Source organism: Eulemur rufifrons, chromosome 29 (assembly GCF_041146395.1).
Source record: "Eulemur rufifrons isolate Redbay chromosome 29, OSU_ERuf_1, whole genome shotgun sequence".
Classification (NCBI taxonomy): domain Eukaryota; kingdom Metazoa; phylum Chordata; class Mammalia; order Primates; family Lemuridae; genus Eulemur; species Eulemur rufifrons.
In genome coordinates, this window is record NC_091011.1 from 80,451,344 (window position 1) to 80,470,916 (window position 19,573).

Here is a 19,573-nt window from a genome sequence, read left to right on the forward strand (position 1 = left end):
TAATTATATAAAAATATAAACATAAAAATAAAGGATATAGTAACACAACTGGTTATACCTGGATGGTGGGATTTTATTTTCTTTTGTATATTTTCTGTTTTTCAACTTTTTAATCGTAAAAAAAAGATTGCACAGGTAAGTTTCATACCATTGGTTATTTGTAAGCTCTCAATTGTCTGAAATAATGGCTGGGAAAGATGATCTCTGACCTTGTTGAGAAGTGAGGCGGTAGTTAACTCAACCTTAGCAATATCAAGATCACCAGTGGCTTTATCTTAGTTCTCACCTTCTTTGACCTGTTTGTAGTGTTTGATACTGTTGACCACCTGCCCTTTCTTAAATTTTTATCTTCTTTGGGTTGTTTTATTGTACAATCCTAGATGTTTTCTTCCTGCCTCTTTGATTGTTCATTCTGTTTCCTTCGCCAGCTTCTTTCTTCTCCCCTCTAAAGGTGGGTTTTGCTCCTGTGTCCTACCCTTCTCTCCATTATCTCCTTTGGTTGTCTCATGAACTTTCATAGGCTTAACTATCTTCGTTTGTTCGTTCGTTCATTCTTTCAGTATTTGATTACTTCCTATGTGCCAGGCACTGTGCTAGCTTGATGATCTAGATAATAGAGAATCAGGTAAACAGATAATTTCAGAATAATATGAGTGTAATTCTTTGTGGTAAGTGTCCTGATAAGGTAGTATGGAATGGGAGCACACAGAAGAGGTACATGACTCAGCTTGGTGAGAGGAGGTTGAGAGAGGGGTGGCCATCAGGATGACTTTTCAGAAGAGATGTGCTGAAAGGCTGAGTAGGTGTTAGCAAGGGAGGGTTAGAACCTCTCAACCCATGAGGACCAAGCAGCTTGAGTAAAGGCATTTAGGCAAAACAGGGCATGGTGCTTTCAGAGCTATGGAGGATATTCAGCATTAGGATGGGGGAAAGGGTGAACAGAAGAAGCTGAAGAGGGCACAGATCAAGTCGGGCATCACCCAAGTGGAGTTTTCAGGATGAGATTTGGTTTTTTAATGGGTGAAGAGATTTAATTGAAAGACAAGTTATGAGATTATTACAGTTACCAGGATGAGAAATGATGGATACAGAAATTAAGGTAATTATAGTAGGAATGGAGAGGAGGAATTGATTTGAAATATTAAGAAGTGGAATTAGATAAGACTTGATGACTAATTGAGGAGAAGGAGGTGCTCTTCATCAGCTGTTATATAGGTGGATGGAGGGGCAGGTTTTAGTGAAAAAATGATAAATTCAGTTTAATCTCTCCAAACCAATAATAGCGTATTCTTTAAGACTCAATCTGAGAGTTATTCCAGGGAAACTTCCTTGGCAAGCCTGTCCCCTCTTTGTTCTGATGGCACCCTTTGTGAATGTGTTTGTATCATGGCACTTACTGCACCGAATTGTAGTTGTTTCTTTACTTGTCTGTGCCTCTCGTTAGACTGTAAGCTCGGTAAGGGCAGGGACAGTAAGATGGTGCCTTTCATTTCTTTATCTTCAATTTGCAGCACAGTGCATGTAGTAGGTTTATCATATGTATATGAGTTGAATTGAATTATTAAACAGGCTGCAATCAGGGAGGAGGAGGAGACTAAAATTTTAGTACTTTCTCAACTTCTTTCTGATGGCGGTGACAATGAACTAATGAATTGTTCAGAACATGAAAATGCTATTGTTTAATGTTTCATTAGTTTTTTTTTTTTAATTTATCTATACTTTTCAAATAGTCATTTCCAAGCCTCTCATTTGGGGAATCCTTTGCATTACGTCTCTTGATTTTGATTGTAGACAGTTTCATAGGGCCCGTTTCCTGTCACTAGATTCCTTCACTAGATCCTGCATCTTCTCTAAAAGATACCAATTAAAAGTGTGGTGTAGTGAAAACAATAATACCTATGTAGCAAAAACAGTGGGTTTCCATTATAAGATGATGGACTAAACATACCTATTTACCTTCCCCTGCTTCTCAGATATCATTGAAAATGACAAAACAGACATAAAACAAAGAATAAATCATCATTGTAATAAAAAAAACAGAAAAGGGAGACTCTAAAGCTAAATTACCTGTGTCTGAATCCAGGCTCTGCCATTTACCATCTATGTGACCTTGGGCAAGTTGCTTATTCTGTTTTTGCCTCAGTTGCCTCATCTGTAAAGTTAGAGTTATTTTGAAGATCAAGAGAGACAATATATGCAAAATACTTAGGAAAATTTTTTACATGTGGCAAATGTTGAATTAATGTTAGGTGCTGTTATTATTATTATTATAATTATAATGCCAGAAATTTTGAGGAATTTCAGGGTAATAGAAGGCAGTTGGAATTATATTGATTGAAGAACCAGCACAGAATAAAATGCAACCCAAAATAGGTGCTCCTGCTGCATGACAGAAATCAGAGAATTTCTTAGTAGAGCTCTTTCCTGAAACTCTAAGTTTATAGACAGCAAGTATAGGAAGAGGGAGCAGGTTTGGGGGAAGTTGGAACATCAGGGCAAACAAAGAACTGCTTTCAAAACAGTTACTTTCCCTACTCCTTCTCTCCCCCCTTTCACATAAAGAGCTCTAGCAATGGCATTCATTCCCAGGATAAAGCCATGAATTCTTCAAGCAAAGTAGGGGATTTGCTTTGGGGAGGTCATTGTGAGCATGCACTGGGATTGGAGAGAGTGCACAAAGCAGACCCTTAGGTAATGGACCTCCACAATAGACTGGATGAGGACGGTGGAGTGGGGGGAAGAAAAGAAAAGCAGCTCCATCAAGGATTGGTGTACATTAAAAGATCATACCATCGAAATATAGCTTGCCCTGTTTTGGCAATAAGGTAAAACTGCTTTCTTTTTCTCCACTTCTACAGGGAAACATGTCTGTCACTGTACCACTTACTTGCAGAGACCCCCCAGTCAGACAGACCTCCCATTTGGAGGTTTTGGAGACTGATTAATACAACTGTTGAGGAGACACATATTTCTTACCATAACTAACCAATGTGTTCATTTATTATAATAATATGAATAGGTGATCAAGGTTCGCCAGACATTTGAGGGAAACTAGACTTAGAAGAGAGTGACTAAGATGAACAAATAAAACAGCTGCCCATGGTGGGAACAGAGATAACGAGGAAGCAAAATGGAACTTTAGGAAGTTCAAATCACAGGGGGTAGCCTCACAGAGCCAAGAGTGAATTGGATCCATAAATAAAAAGCCAGCTGCCATGAATAAAAAGTAATAATTAACAAATTAGTTCTATGTTGAAGAATTGATTGCTGAAATAAAAACTCAGTTGGAGGGCTAAATAATAGGCTTACAACCAGTTACTTTTCATGAAAATAAAGTAGAGGAAATAGGCAGACCAAAAAGACCTACAGATAGAAAGTACATGAGGAAAATGTATACTGTGAGGATAGATCTAAGTGACCCAGTATCCATTTCACAGGAGTCAGAGAAGGAAAAGCAAACAATGGAAGGGAAAAAATAAAGAAATAAAGAATAGTTCCCTCTACTGAAGAAAGACTCTTAGTTTTCCAGTATAAAGGGTATACCAAGGAGCAGGCAGGAAAAATGCAAAAACAAACCAACAAAAAGCACATTCCTATACATTACTGAACTATTTATGATTCCAGAGGTAGAAAATGAGTTACATGAAAGACTCAAGACTGAAAATCAGACTGGTATGCAGGGAATTCTCACCTGTAACATGGTTTGCCAGAAGATAAGTAAGTGCCTTTAGTATTCTGAGGGGAAATTATTTTCAAGACAGAATTCTGTACTCAGCCTTACTAATGTTTAAGTGAGGAGTCAAAATAAAAAAGATCTCCAAAAGTTTATGACATACTCCCATTATAAGAAAACTGCTTGAAGAGGTACTCCCAGTAAAAGGAAAAATCCAAAAATGAGGAAGATTTGGATACAAGAAGCAGTAGTGTGCAAAGAAACCAGTAAAACTTGAAGCTGTGTTTAAATAAAGGGACCATGAAGCCTAATATAAGTGTTGAGATTTCTAAAAATATAGAGAAATAATATAAATATGTACATGTGTGTACACACACATACACGCACACACAGTTGATCCTTGAACAACTCAAGGGTTAGGGACACTGACCCTCTGTGCAGTTATCTGCACATCACTTTTGACTCCCCAAAAACTTAACTACTGATAGCTTACTATTGACCAGAAGCCTTATTGATAACAAATAGTCGATTAACACATATTTTGTATATGTATTAATATTAAAATATATACTGTATTCTTAAAGTAAGCTAGAGAAAAGAAGATATTATTAAGAAAATCATAAGGAAGGGAAAATATGTTTGCTATTCATTAAGTGGAAGTGGATCACTGGAAAGGTCCTCATCTTTGTCATCTTGACATTGAGGAGGAAGAGGAGGAGTTGGTCTTCATGTCTCAGGGGTGGCAGAGGCAGAAGAAAACCCACATATAAGTAGACCCACTTACTTCAAACCTGTGTTGTTCAAGGGTCAACTATGTGACATTCTGTAACTAAAATTAAACAAATTGGGAGTAGTGCTTAAGGTCCTATAATTTTTTGTTTTAAAATTTACAGATGTAATATCTACTTATTAAAAGAAAAATTCAAATATATGGAAATATATAGGGTGAAAAGTGAAGGTCTTTATTGCAAGGATATATAACGAGTTTGTACAAATCAATAAAAATCTCAATCTTATCTCAATAAGAGAATGTATGAGAGGCTTGAACACATATTTCCCAATAGAAAAAATCCAAATGGCCAATAAACATGAAAAAGTGCTCAACCTCATTAGTAATGAGAGAAATGCATATTAAAAACCACAAGATATGTCTACGAACCCATAGGAATTTCTAAATTAAAAAGACTGATAATAGGTACTTAATAGAAGTGTTACCCAATTCCTGAACCAGAGCAGTTAACACACTGACTACCATGTGAGTTGTCTTTAACTCAGGTTAGTTTTGAGCCCGGGGCCTCATGAAGTAAAACCCTACGGTTGGCTTGTGAAAATCTTACTTGTTGATATTCTTATTGTTACAATTAATACTGACAATTTAATTCTAAAAACGTGGATTGTATTGCATATAACTCATGCACAGAAAACAATAAAAAATAACAAGTTAGAAAGGATCATTTTGTTTTAATAAAACAACATGGCCCCAGGGAAAAAATTTTTTTTCTAGTGTGGCAGTCAATGTGGTAAAATAGGTATACCAGGAATGATAATGGAATATTTAAAAGATTAATCATTGATAAATAAAAACAGTTCAAATATTTAAAAAAAAAAAAAAAGGCTGATAACAAGGCCGGGCACAGTGGGTCATGCCTGTAATCCTAGCACTTTGGGAGGCCAAGGTGGGAAGATCACTTGAGGCCAGGAGTTCAAGACCAGCCTGAGCAACATAGCAAGAACCTGTCTCTACCAAAAAAAGTAGAAAAATTAGCCTGGTGTGGTGGTATGCATCTATAGTCCCAGCTACTTGGGAGGCTGAGGCAAAAGGATCATTTGAGCTCAGGAGTTTGAGGTTGCAGTGAGCTATGATGACACCACTGCACTCTACCGGGGGTGACAGAGCGAGACCCTGTCTCAAAAAAAAAAGCAAAACTATTTGGCAATGGAAATGAACAGACCACCTCTACCAACAACAACAATGGATGAATCTCAGAAACATAATTGTGAATGAAAGAGCCCAGAAAGAATACATAGTATATCATTCTATTAAAATATACTTCAAAACTAGGCCAAAATAAACAATAAAAACAAAAATAAAATATTGTTTAGGGATGCATACTTAGGTATAATAAAGCTATAAAAAGATTGCAAATTTTATGATCGCCATAAAAATCAGGAAATAGGTTACCTCTAGAAGTGAAGTGGGGGAGTGTGTTGGAGGGTGTGGTCAAGAAGAGCAGGCGAGGGCCTCTGGGTGCTGGCAATATTCTGTTTCTTGACTGGGATGATGGCTCTATGTTCCCTTTTAAATAATTTGTTAAACTTTATGTAATATTCTGTCTCTTGACCTGGATGATGGCTGTATGTTCCCTTTTAGATAATTTGTTAAACTCTATATTTGTCATATTCTATTATATTTCTTGACCTGGATGATGGTTATATGTTCTCTTTTTAATAATTTGTTAAATTCTACATTTATATCTATGTACATTCCTATACATATATTATATTTCACAATAAAAGGAGTTAAAAAAAATCAGAGGTCCTGCTTCACATCTTCACTCACCTTACTCCCCTTTCCAGAGATAACCACCATTAATAGGCAACTTTCTTTCCATATGTGGTTTATTCTTAATAATGTTAGAAAAATAAAATTTGTGGTTTTTTGGAAAGTGTTAGGGGTAATAAGATGTAGGTCTAGGAAAAAAGGAAAGAAAAGAAAGCTTGATTATTTCAGTAAAGTCAGAAAATTAGAAAAATGAAGCAAAGAATGATAAAAAAAATAATGTAAGATGGCAGGGAAATAAAAAGAAAAGAAATCAAGATCAAATGAGCTTTATCTGTGGGATGTGTTAGTTTACTACTTTAGTAGGTTAAAAGGAAAAGAGTGTTTGTCCTGGCATCAAAAAAAGCATTTAATAAAATTTGGTACTCTGTGTTCATTTAGTTAATGAACCCTTGTGACATATGTGCTTTTCTGTATGTTACATTTGAATATAAACTTTATTTTTTTTTAAAAATCACATACATTCCTGGTAATGAAAAAAATTTCTAGGCATCCAGGGATAAAAGAAAATTTATTATTATTATTTAATGGTAGAATACAGGTATCTAAAAGAAACCAATAGCAAACATCATATATAATGGTAAAAACCTTACCAGTATCCTCATTAAAGTGAAAATGAGAGAAAGATGCCCACTATCTTCTCCTTTATTCAGCCTTCTTCTGGAGGTTTTAGCCAATACAATAGAAGATCAGGAAAAAAAAAAAAAAAAAAGAAAGAGGTACACATATTGGAAAGAAAGGGCTGAAAGTTAGAATTAATAGCAGATGATCTGATTGCCTATAAACTTCAAGGTAATTAACTAATGATATCTAATACTAGAGTTCAGAAAGCTGGCTGGATAAAATTTAGACTTGCAAAAGTAAATCACTTTCCTGTATATTAACAACAATCAGTTAGAAAATAAAAGAGATATCTATCTCTTCACAATTTTATGGAAATTTATAAAGTACTTTTAAACAAGAAGAAAACAATGAAACTGTATTGATGGACATCAAAAAAGACAGGAATAAATGGCTAGAGATTGTTACTTCATGGAGTGCCCCAAATAAAATCCCCAAGAGACTTTTAAAATGTAATCTTTATTTTGATATTATTTCAGACTTATTATTTCAAGAATGGTAAAAAAATTCTTCTGGCTGAGCGGGGTGGCTCACACTTGTAATCTCAGCACTTTTGGAGGCCAAGGCAGGGGGATAAGCTTGAGCCCAGGAGTTTAAGACCAGCTTGGGCAACATAGCAAGACCCTGTCTCTACAAAAAATTTTTTAAAAAATTAGCCGAGCATGGTGGTGTGTGCCTGTGTCCTAGCTACTGGGGAGGCTGAGGCAGGAGGATCCCTTGAGCCCAAGAGTGTGAGGTTACAATGTGCTATGATGATGCCAGTGCGCTCCAGACTGGGTGACAGAGTGATACCCAGTCTCAAAAAAAAAAAATCCTTCACCGAGATTCCCCAAATGTTAACATTTTATCTCATTTGTTTCATCCTGCTCCCCCTCCTCTCCCTTTCCCCTCCATGCATAAAACATATATACATAGATATATGTATATGCATATTGCTTTTCTGTTTCAGCTATTTGAGAGTAAGTTGCAGACATGATGGGTTTATGTCTGAAATACAAATGGGCCAATAAACATGTGAACTAGTAAAATAAGAGAAATGCAAATTAACCTGACTCCAATTTGTACCCATCAGATTGGCACAAAAAAAGGATAAAGACAGCATGAAAAAATAGGCACTTCCATACCCATTACTGGGAGTATAAATTGGTCCATCCTTTTTGGAGAGCAATATGGTCCTATAACAGCAGTGTAACTATAACAATTTTAAATGCATATTCCGTTGACGCAGAAATTCTACTTCCAGAAATACTCAAGCACTTGCATATGAATGTATGTAGAAGAAGCTTTATTAACAGTATTATTTATAATAGTGAAAACATTGGGAACAACCTAATCATCTGTGACATTATCTCAGATATAGAGCCTTTTTCTGCCTTTGGGCTAGAAACTAAAACCCATTTCCCTGGTTGCTGTAAGCTCCTGCTTACTCCCTGGGGTAAAGAGCAAGTGCTTGTGGCATGGAAGAGAAGATGGGTCAGACATCACAGGTACACATCTCTTAGCTGCATGTTCCCTTCTGGATACTATGAGAAATAACTTCTGCATACGGGTTCAGTTTTAATTTTTTACTTTTACATTTTCTAATGGAAGTTCCAGAATAAGGTAAACCAATGCTACGGAGATTTTATTAGCAGCAAGTAATTTTTAGGAAAATGGGATTTGCACATGGAGAATTTGGGGGAGGATTTAAAGAGCTACTTTATGGACTCTAAACCCAATTTCATTTTTGTCAAAGTTGAGGAGTCTATAATGAAAGTTAATGCTTAGTCTCCATGGCATTAACCCCGACAACTTCCCATAGTTACTCAAAATGAAATGGCTTTTTAATATTTAGTCACTCTTAAGCTATAAATATGAGAAAGAAATCTGTAGTTACTGACTAGAGAGAGGATTTGCCTCTTTACTTCCAGCTATAAGGATCCTTGACAGGACGTCTAATGTTTATCAAACATTAATTAAATGCTCTTTACCCAACAGTTTGATTTGCACAGATCTTTTTTTTTTTTTTTTTTTTCCTTTTGAGATAGGATTTCTCTCTCTTGCCCATGCTGGAGTACAATGGCACAATCATAGTTCACTGCAGCCTCAAACTCCTGGGCTCAAGCGATCCTCCTGCCTTGGCCTCCCAAAGTGCTGGGATTATAGGCATGAGCCACTATGCCCAGCAGATCCAGAAATTATTAACAGAAGCTAGTAATTAGGCTAGACCAGCAGTGTCTGATAGAAATATTATGTGAGCCATAAAATTAAACATTTTCTATTACCCACGTTAAAAAAAGTAAAAAAGGTGACATTATTTTTATTTAACTCAGTATATAAAAAATGTCATTTTAACATATAATCAATATAAAAACTAATAATTTTACATTCATTTTGGGGTACTAAGTCTTTGAAATCCTGTGGGTATTTTACATTTAAAGCATGTATCAGTTTGGACCAGCCCTGTTCAGCTGCTCAATGGCCGTATGTTATGGCTAGTGGCCACCCTGTTGGACAGTGCAGAGCTAGACTGCAAGCTCCAGAAGACAGAGATAGTAATCGTCTTATGACTGTATCCCCTGCACCTACCACAGGCATGATACATAGCTGGTGTCCAGTAATGTTTTTGACTTAATGAATGATGGGTAAACATAAAACCATCTTTTTACTGACTCCTCAATGTATAATCTGTGTGAGTTATAGTTGTCCCAGAAATAGTTGGCAATAAACTTATAATGGAATACATTCTCTGCTGAACAGCCATGTAGAGACAATCTAGAATATACTATATTTATTTTCATATTTGCCCAAAAGCAGCTTTAAAAATTATGTATTGGCTTCAGGTAATACAGCAAATGACATTATAGAATTCTTAGAGTTCCTCTCTGTTGACCATAGTAACTCTGTTATGTTTTTTCTTTAAATTTGTCTCATTAATTCTTAGAGCATTTGTGTCTTGAGAAGACCATTGCATAATCTAATGCTTGTCTCCTGAATCATATATCTCTTAAGCATAATAATATCAAAGTCCACTGAGAGTTGGACACTGTTTTAATCACCTGTGTTACTGTTTACTTTGACCTGAAGCTAAAGTCAACAAAACTTGTAGTACCAATTATGTATCTCCAATTGTTTTAGGTGTCGCGGGTGATACAGGATAATTATTATACATGACCTTTGCCCTTGAGGAGCTTATAATCTATTTGGATGTGAAAAATGAACAGACAAATGCCAGATTAGCGGATTCCCAACTGTTCAGTGTTTTCTGTGTGCCCTAGGTTTCATCATAGAAAGGTGAATAGACATACATTCCTCTTCCCTCAGCTCACAGCCTCCTAGAAAGATGCCTATACAAACCAATAAACATCCTTTAACATAACACATGTAATAAATCTATGAGGTACAGTAATAATATCCCCATAGACAAACGAGGGAGCTGAGAACTCAGTGAAAGTCAGTGCCTTACTCAAGGCAGCAGTTAGAAAGAGCCTGGATTCCAATCTAGACATCCATAGGAGGGAGCCCTTGCTCTTGTGTCCATACCACACTTTCTGTGGTTTAGTACTAGAAAGAGAAATTGAGTTCTTCCTTTAAGGTAAATCACAGCTCATTAGTAAATTTGCCAATTGATTATAGTTTGCCTAATATTAGATTTGTGTGTTTACATAGGCTTATTAATTGTACATGGATGCCCTGATATTTGAGTAGTATGGTACTGACCTGGAAGGCCCTAGGATTTGCCTGATGAGAAAGGGCTGCATGGGCTAGCCGTGGAGGCATTTTCACAACTAGGGACTAAAGCGTAGGGAGACCAAGCCAAGGTGTAAGAGAGGGCTGCTGTGCTTTCCAAGCAGAGACCAACTTAAACAGGCAGTAGTGAGTGTGAGAGAGAAGGCAGGACAAGTCTAGTGGGGGAGAGGCTCTAAAACTGCGGTCCCCAATCCCCGGCCCACAGACCGGTCTGGTAGGAAACCAGGCTGCATCACCGCCTGAGCTCCGCCCCCCGCCAAAAAAAATCGTCTTCCTTGAAATTTAGGAACCCGGCACACAGCAGGAGGTGAGCGGTGGTGAGCAAGCCAGCAAAGCTTCATCTGTATTTACAGCTGCTCCTCATTGTTGGCGTCACCGCCCGAGCTCCGCCTCCTCCCTGCCCCACCCCCACCCCCGACCCGTGGAAAAATTGTCTTCCGTGAAACCAGTCCCTGGTACCAAAAAGGCTGGGGACTGCTGCTCTAAAATGCTGGGCAGAGGACTTGGTACTTGAGGGTGAGGAACCATCAAAGATGCTCAAACAGGACTAAAGGTTGGACCTGAGTGACTCACTCATTTTTGTTTTGTTTTTTTAGTTGCTCTAGATATATGCAAAATTTCTTGTCAGTTCTTGTTTAAAACCATACCCTAGGAAGTGGAATTTTGACTTAAAAAAATAAGGCCCGTATTAGGTTGGTAATAAATGTTTATTTGTATAACAGATGTTTATTAGGTGTCTAGCATTGTTGTAAATACTAATTAATGTCTATTAATAGTATCTATTACTAACATGTAAAAGTAGATGCATCTTTAGGGCAATAAACAACTATGGTAGCTTCTTATGCCATCCAATATATATGTAAGCATCTTTGGTTCTGAAGCTATGTGAGGGTTTGCATAGGGTATAAAAAATTGTAAGGATAATATAATAGAAATAATAATTTTTTTTTGTTTTTATTCTAAAATAAACTTGAAGTAATTTTTAGTGAACTAGTTGATATAATTTAAACTTCAGAAAGCTTTCAAATATAAATTGTAGAAATAGCTTTTCTTAGTAAAGTTCTTAATAGGATGAAAGATGTCCTCTGAGATAAATATAAGGATATTCTTTGTTAACCACCATGATATCTGGAATGGTATTTAAATTCTAAACTTTGCTATAACTCCTTGACAGCCAGTTTTCATTTTAAGTATATAATTATATCTTGTGGAAAAACCATAGGTTTTGTGTATGTATATTTTTATTTATACATGACTCATTCACATTTGTGATTATATTTATGTAGTTCTCTAATATTCACAGTTTAATTTAGTTGGCCTGTGTTTTTTTCCTCCTCTAAGGAAATAAGCAAATTTGTCCTGTAAGCTTTTGGGTGATTATTTGAATCTTCCCCGATTCTCTTTTAAAGCTAAAATGGTTGTTACCTAATTTTGTTTGTGCTTTTAATCTGGTAGGCCACTGTGGAAAAATGTCCTCTTCTCTCCTAGGCCACAGACCTCCACCAGCACGAAGTGGGCATCGCTGTGTGGCAGACAACACCAATCTGTATGTGTTTGGAGGTTATAACCCAGATTATGACGAGTCTGGAGGGCCAGATAATGAAGACTATCCTCTCTTCCGGGAGCTTTGGAGGTATCATTTTGCTACAGGAGTGTGGCACCAGATGGGCACAGATGGCTACATGCCCCGGGAATTGGCGTCTATGTCACGTGAGTGCAAGCATTTCTTCCCTTCACTTTATGAAATGTCTGAGAGGCCAGGTTCAATGTCACATGCTTCTTGTTAATAATTTCTAATACTGTAATATGATTTAACCCTGTGGATGGATAAGCTTTTTATTAGGATAATAAGGCAGCATGGTGATTCATAATCACTTGGGTCCTGAGTTTGAATCCAGCTGTATACCATTTGCTTGCCAGATACATTTTAGCTTTAATTTCCTTACCTGTAAAGTGGGATCTTAGAGGGTTCAGTATAAAGTATCACATATATTTGATCTTAGCCCAAAAGGCCAAGAAGCACTATAAAGTATCATATATATGCTAGGCAAAATGTAGTAGAAAATCAACAAATGGGACTTATAATGATGATAATTAATAGCTATCAAGTGAAGTACAGGCATACCTCAGAGATATTGCAGGTTCCGTTCCAGACCATTGCAATAAAGCAAGTCACACAAATTTTTCTTTGGTTTCTCAGTACATATAAAAGTGATGTTTACACTGTACTTTGGTTGATTAAGTCTACAATAGCAATATGTCTAAAAAAAAGTACGTACCTTAATTAAAAATATTTTACTGCTAAAAAATTCTAATGATCACCTGAGCCTTCAGCAAGACAATCTTTTTACTGGTGTAGGGTCTTTCCTCAATGTTGATGGCAGCTGACTCATCTGGGTAGTGGTTGCTGAAGATTGGGGTGGCTGTGGCCATTTCTTAAAATAAGATGACAATGAAGTTTGCTGCATCGATGGACTTTTCCTTCCATGAAAGATTTCTCTGTAGCATGCAATGCTGTTTGGTAGCATTTGACCCACAGTAGAACTTCCTTCAAAATTGGAGTGAGTCTTCTCAAATTCTGCCCTTGCTTTATCAACTCAGTTTATGTAATCTTCTAAATCCTTTGTTGTCATTTCAACAACGTTCATAGCATTTTCATCAGGAGTAGATTCCATCTCAAGAAACTACTTTTTTTGTTTATCCATAAGAAGCAACTCCTCATCCATTCAAGATTGATTATGAGATTACAGCAATTCAGTTACATCTTCAGGCTTCATTTCTTTCTTTCTTTTTTTTTTGAGACAGAGTCTTGCTTTGTTGCCCGGGCTAGAGTGAGTGCCGTGGCGTCAGCCTAGCTCACAGCAACCTCAAACTCCTGGGCTCAAGTGATCCTTCTGCCTCAGCCTCCTGAGTAGCTGGGACTACAGGCACGTGCCACCATGCACGGCTAATTTTTTTTTTCTACATATTTTTAGTTGTCCAGCTAATTTCTTTCTATTTTTAGTAGAGATGGGGGTCTCGCTCTTGCTCAGGCTGGTCTCGAACTCCTGAGCTCAAATGATCCACCAGCCTTGGCCTCCCAGAGTGCTAGGATTACAGGCATGAGCCACCACACCCGGCTGAGGCTTCATTTCTTTTTCATTTCTTTTTTTCTTTTTCTTTTTCTTTTTTTGATTCGTTTTTGTGTTAGAGACAGGGTCTTGCTATATAGCCTGGGTTGGCCTCAAACTCCTGGGCTCAAGCTGTCCTCTAGCCTCAGCCTCTCAAGTAGCTGTGACTAACAGGCACGTGTCACTGTGCGCAGCTCAGGCTCCATTTCTGGTTCTAGTTCTCCTGCTATTTCCATCACATCCATAGTAAATTCCTCCACTGGAGTCTTGAACCCTTCAAAGTCATCCGTGAGGGTTGGAATCAATTTCTTCCAAACTCCTGTTAATGTTGATATTTTGACCTCCCTGAATCACTAATGTTCTTAATGGCATCAGGAATGGGGAGTCCTATACAGAAGGTTTTCAATTTACTTTGCCGAGATCCATCAGAAGAATCACTGTCTACGGCAGCTATAGTCTTACAAAATGTATTTCATAAATAATAAAACTTGAAAGTTGAAATTACTGTTTGATCCATGGGCTACAGAATGGATATTGTGTTAGCAGGCATGAAAACAATATTAATCTCCTTGTACATATCCAAGAGAGCTCTTGGGTGACCAGATGCATTGTTAATAAGCGGTAATATTTTGAAAGGAATCTTTTTTCTGAGTATTAGGTCTCAACAGTGGGCTTAAAATATTCAGTAAACGTCGCAGCTGTGCTTTCTTGCAGGCTTTATTGCTCCATTTACACAGCACAGGCAGAGTAGATTTAGCGTAATTCTTAAAGGTTCCAGGATTTTTGGAATGGTAAATGAACACTGGCTTCCACTTAAAGTCACCAGCTGCACAGTTACATTAGTACCCTCTTTTGTGTTTTTTTTTGTTTTTGTTTTTGTTTTTGTTTTTTTGAGTGAGACAACGAGTCTCACTCTGTTGTCCAGGCTAGAGTGCCGTGGCGTCAGCCTAGCTCACGGTAACCTCAAACTCTTGGGCTCCGGCGATCTTCCTGCCTCAGCCTCCCAAGTATCTGGGACTACAGGCATGCACCACCATGCCTGGCTAATTTTTTCTATTTTTAGTAGAGATGGGGTCTTGCTTTTGCTCAGGCTGGTCTTTAACTCCTGGCCTCAAGCAGTCAGTTATCTTAGTTAGATCTTCCAAATACCTTGCTACAGCTTCTATAGCAGCACTTGCTGCTTCACCTATAAAGACAGTTTCTTTCCTTAAACCTCATGGAACCAAACTCTGCTACCTTTCAACTTTTCTTCTGCAGCTTCCTCGCCTCTCTCAGCCTTCATAGAATTAAAGAGAGTCACGGCCTTGCTCTGGATTAGGCTTTGGCGTAAGGGGAATGTTGTGGCTGGTTTGATCTTCTGTCCAGACTAGTAAAACTTTCTCTGTATCAGCAATAAGGCTGTTTCCCTTTCTTACCATTTGTTTGTTTACCGGAATAGCACTTTTAATTTCCTTCAAGAACTTTTCCTTTGCATTGACCACTGGCTAACTATTTGGCACCAGAGTCCTAGGTTTTGGCCTATGTTGGCTTTAGACATGCCTTCCTCACTAAGCTTAATCACTTCTAGCTAAAAAAAGTCAACCTTATAGAAGTAAAAAGTAAGACAGAGGTTGAAAAGGGTAGGGGGAAGGAGGGATAGAGAGAGATAAAAAGCTCAGTATCTTGCAAAGTACGATGAAGTAAAGTGCAGTGAAGCAAAGTGCTATAAAATGAGGTATGCCTGTACTTCACACACGTTATCTATTTAATCCTTGCAGCATCCCTGTGATGCAGGTACTGGAATGATTGCCACTGTACAAATGAAGAAAGTGAGTCTTTAGAGAGGCCCTAAGGGTAATGGCTAAGGGTCCAGGCTCTGGAGCCAGACTGCCTGGGATGAATCCTAGCTTGGTAAGGTTCTTTTTAGGAAAACTTTTGACAAGTTATTTGTTTATTTTTTAGAGATGGGGTCTTGCTATGTTGCCCAGGCTGGTCTCGAACCCCTGGGCTCAAGTGATTCCCCCCACCCACCTTGGCCTCCCAAAGTGCTGGGATTATAGGTGTGAGCCACTGCACCCTGCCAGACAAATTATTTAAACTGTTCTCTACCTCTGTTTTATCATTTATAAAAATTGAGAATTATTAATAGTTCCTACCTCATAGGGTTGTTGTGAAGATTAATTTAGGGAGGTTAAATAACTTTCCTGAGGTCACACTGTAATTTAAACCCAGCCCTTGCTGGCTCCAGAGCTCATGCTGTTGACTACTGCACTGTATCAATTAAAGAAGTGTTTTAAAAAGAAAGCCACTGAAATAATACAGGAGCACTATTTTGAGAGAGAGAGAAATAAAAAGAGAAAGTATGTGTGAGAGAGTAAGTGAATCTGTGTGTGCGTGTGCGTGTGCGTGGTGGCAGGAACATAAAAGATACAGAGAGGAAGAACACCAGCATTGACTGCAGGATCTTGGTGTGTTTCTTTTTATCTGGTAGAGGATTAAAATGACAGAAGCCATAATTTTATATGCAGAGCTCATTTCCCCGACAAAAACAGAATGATTCTTTAATCCCTTCATCATGAGTCCCACTGGGTCTTTGCTTCTTGGCTAAGGCAAAGATGATCTCTGCTTTGCTACACACTTGAACTGTTTTGAGTAGTAGTGTTATAATGTAGTTCACATAATTCAGTATTCTTATACATAGTATTTAGTGAATTCCACAAATATGTATTGACATGTGAATTATACCATACATTCTATATAGTGTGAATTAGACCTTTATCTGCACAACTTTATAGTGCAGGTTACGTATCCCTCACCCAAAATGCCTGGGACCAGAAGTGTTTCACATTTCAGATTTTCTTTTGATTTGGGGATATTTGCATTATACTTATCATCCCAAATCCAAGCATTTCCACTGAGCATGTCACTGCTCAAAAAGTTTCAGATTTGGGTGCATTTTGAATTTCGGATTTTCAAATTTGGGATGTTCCAGCCTATAGTTAGGTGTCAGTGGTTCGGGCTGTCTCACGAGAGCGTTAAAGCAGATATTTCTGAGTTTCTCAGATGTTCTGGGTTTACGTAGGAACACATTGCCGGTAGCCAGTATGTAAATGAAATTTGTGATTTTCCTTCCCCAGTTGTGCTGCATGGAAACAACCTGCTAGTGTTTGGAGGTACGGGCATCCCATTTGGTGAGAGCAACGGCAATGATGTCCACGTCTGTAATGTGAAGTACAAGAGATGGGCTTTGCTCAGCTGTCGCGGGAAGAAACCCAGTCGCATATATGGACAGGTACTAATTTGTGGCCAGTTATGGGGGATTTATTTGTTCATATTTTTTGAGTCTGAGGACGATGTCAGAATATTTATGTTGCTACCTTTTGTTTTTAAATGGAAAATGAGTTCCATGTGGTTAAGTATTGGATTTTTCAGTTCTGATGTGAAATTACAATTTGTAAATCTAGTTGTTTGCCATTTCCTTTACTTCCCCACCACCCCTCAACTCTTTGTTTCTAATTCAGTTTAAGGTCATGACCTAGACCTGTATGGAAGTTCGTTTCAATGTCAGAAACTTACCTCCACCCTGTGCCAAATGAGAGATTGGGCTCCACTATGGTCTGGGTCTTGTCATCTTTAGAGTGATAGGATTCTTTGGAAAGTTTTCTGACGTAAGTATTAGAGTAGATGATACTCGGTCAAGAGACTTTTACATGGATCTGAGATAAAACCTAAATCATGTAGAGATTAGTTTAGGTTCCAGTGCTTCAAGCCTTAGGTCTGAGAAGTCATATTCAGAAAAGTGGGGAGCAACCCATTATACATCAGAAACTCTGTGACAGTAAAGGGCTAAGCTCAAAACAACCTAGCTTTGGCTTCTTTCTCAACTAGCCTAGCGTTAAGTACTGATAAATGGCTTTTAAGCTTTCACCTCAAAGTTATCCATTTCCTGGATAATTCTACCTTCTATCATAGGAGGCATTTAAACTCTAAGAAATGGCCATAACAATAGCAGAACTGACATTAAAGAAGAATCTGATGGAAAATACCAAGTTCCTTGGACTGCCAAATTTAGACTTCCTACGTAAGGGATTCTAATGGCTTATTTTCATATCTGTTTCTTCTTCTTGAGAGCATTTTTCTTCAGACTGCTTATAAAGAGAAGCAGCTTTCAATGGAAATGCTCATGTCCTGGGTCTATAAATTCTCTGATTGGCTAGGACCCTTAAGGATCATCTTGCTTGTCTAGGTAGAACTTGCTTTCCGTTGAGTACAGCTTTACCTTTCTATAGGTATTTTCCAGGTTCTAAAAATAATCTCTGGATCCTCTAAAGTCTTTAGCTCTTTAAGGGTCTGATTTTTTTAAAGATTAAAAAGTAAAAGAGAATTTCATAAAACCTGATTCGGGGGTATTCTGGTAAGTTGACTTCTTTAATCAAGTGTTAACGAGTCAGTCTTCACCTTTCCTTGTTGTCCAGGCCATGGCCATCATCAATGGATCCCTTTATGTCTTTGGAGGGACAACTGGCTATATTTACAGCACAGACCTGCACAAATTAGATCTCAATACCAGAGAGTGGACCCAGCTGAAACCAAACAACCTATCCTGTGATCTACCAGAAGAGAGGTAAGGTTCAAGGATTAAAGCTTATTTATTCTTTCTTGCTAACATTTGGCCTCTTTTAGAGTATAGGCAATATGAAGAAAACCCTTTGGCCCTAGTTAAAATAGCTAACTAGCTAGTGGATCCCAGGTCCAGTAGTAAGCAAGGATCTGTAGTACAGGCAGGTCTTCTGGTGAGGAAGTGGTATTTCCTTCCGAACTGTAGAATTTTTTCATGTCATTTCTTCTTATACTTTAGTCTTTTTGCGTTAGGAAGATAGTAACACTTTGAAGAAGAAACCAGTGGTAGTGGTTGTAACTAAATTTCATATTACAGGCAAAATAATTACTTTCCAGTTACTTTTTAATTTTCCTTCTTAACTTGCATATTAGAGTTCTTTGACTCATTTGCTCACAGATATATCCTCAGTATAGGGCACAGTGCCAAGCCCACAGTGGTACCCAGTGAATGCTGATTAGATCAAAGGAAGGATAGATGGAAAGATGGATGGATGGATGGATGGATGGATATGTGGCTGGAAAGGTCATCCATTTAAAGTGCTCTGTTAAAAACACTCAGATATCACATGGTTCTCTCTAGTTGTTATATTTTCTAGTAAGTAGTTCTAGATCTTTCACTTTTCTTTCCAAATAACAATTGCCTCTTCTTGGAATTAAACTCATTGAAACACGTGAAGAGATTTTTTGCCCCTCCAGTTTAAAAGCGAAGACAGTAAACAATTTTTTATTCACTCTATTTAGATTAATCCAATGTCTTTGTTACATTTAAACAAAATGGCATATAGGTGCTAAGGAAGAAGTTTATTGAGGTATATTAGTGGGCTGATTCTTGCAAAACTACCGTAAGAGGTCTTGGGGAGATGGCCTGTTGCTGGAATGATTTTAATATAATTTATTTTGTCAACACCAGGGCTTTCAGGAAAAGGAAGAAATAGATTAAGTTTTCAAAGCATTTTCACATGGTTGCTTTCTTTGAATCATTTTATGGACATATTGTAAATTGTTTTAGCTTCTAGCTACAATGCTGGATAAAAGTTCTGGTAGGTGTTTCATATTGTACTCAAAGCTCCACGTAGCACAATTTTCTGCTAAATAAGTATCTTAATTTGAAAACTCATTGTCTACAGTCTCTAATTAAATGTATGCAGATCACTTTAACACTCTGTAATAATTTTCTCCCTTATACAAAGTTATCACAAAAGATTATAGAAAATACAAATAAGCAAAATGAAGAAAATAAAAAACAATATCTATACTCAGAGGTAAAACCAGGGTTAACAT

General features: G+C 37.6%; 1 protein-coding gene across 2 annotated transcripts in view; it reads left to right on the forward strand.

The window, feature by feature from the left end:
- The window catches only part of KLHDC10 (kelch domain containing 10), a 52,245-nt gene that overhangs the window by 22,346 nt on the left and 10,326 nt on the right, over positions 1–19,573 (forward strand). For both annotated transcript variants that reach the window (XM_069461607.1, XM_069461608.1), the window contains 3 exons: positions 12,072–12,293; positions 16,810–16,964; positions 18,148–18,296. In XM_069461607.1, coding sequence (XP_069317708.1) covers positions 12,072–12,293; positions 16,810–16,964; positions 18,148–18,296 — 526 coding nt within the window. The remainder of the gene's footprint in view (positions 1–12,071; positions 12,294–16,809; positions 16,965–18,147; positions 18,297–19,573) is intronic.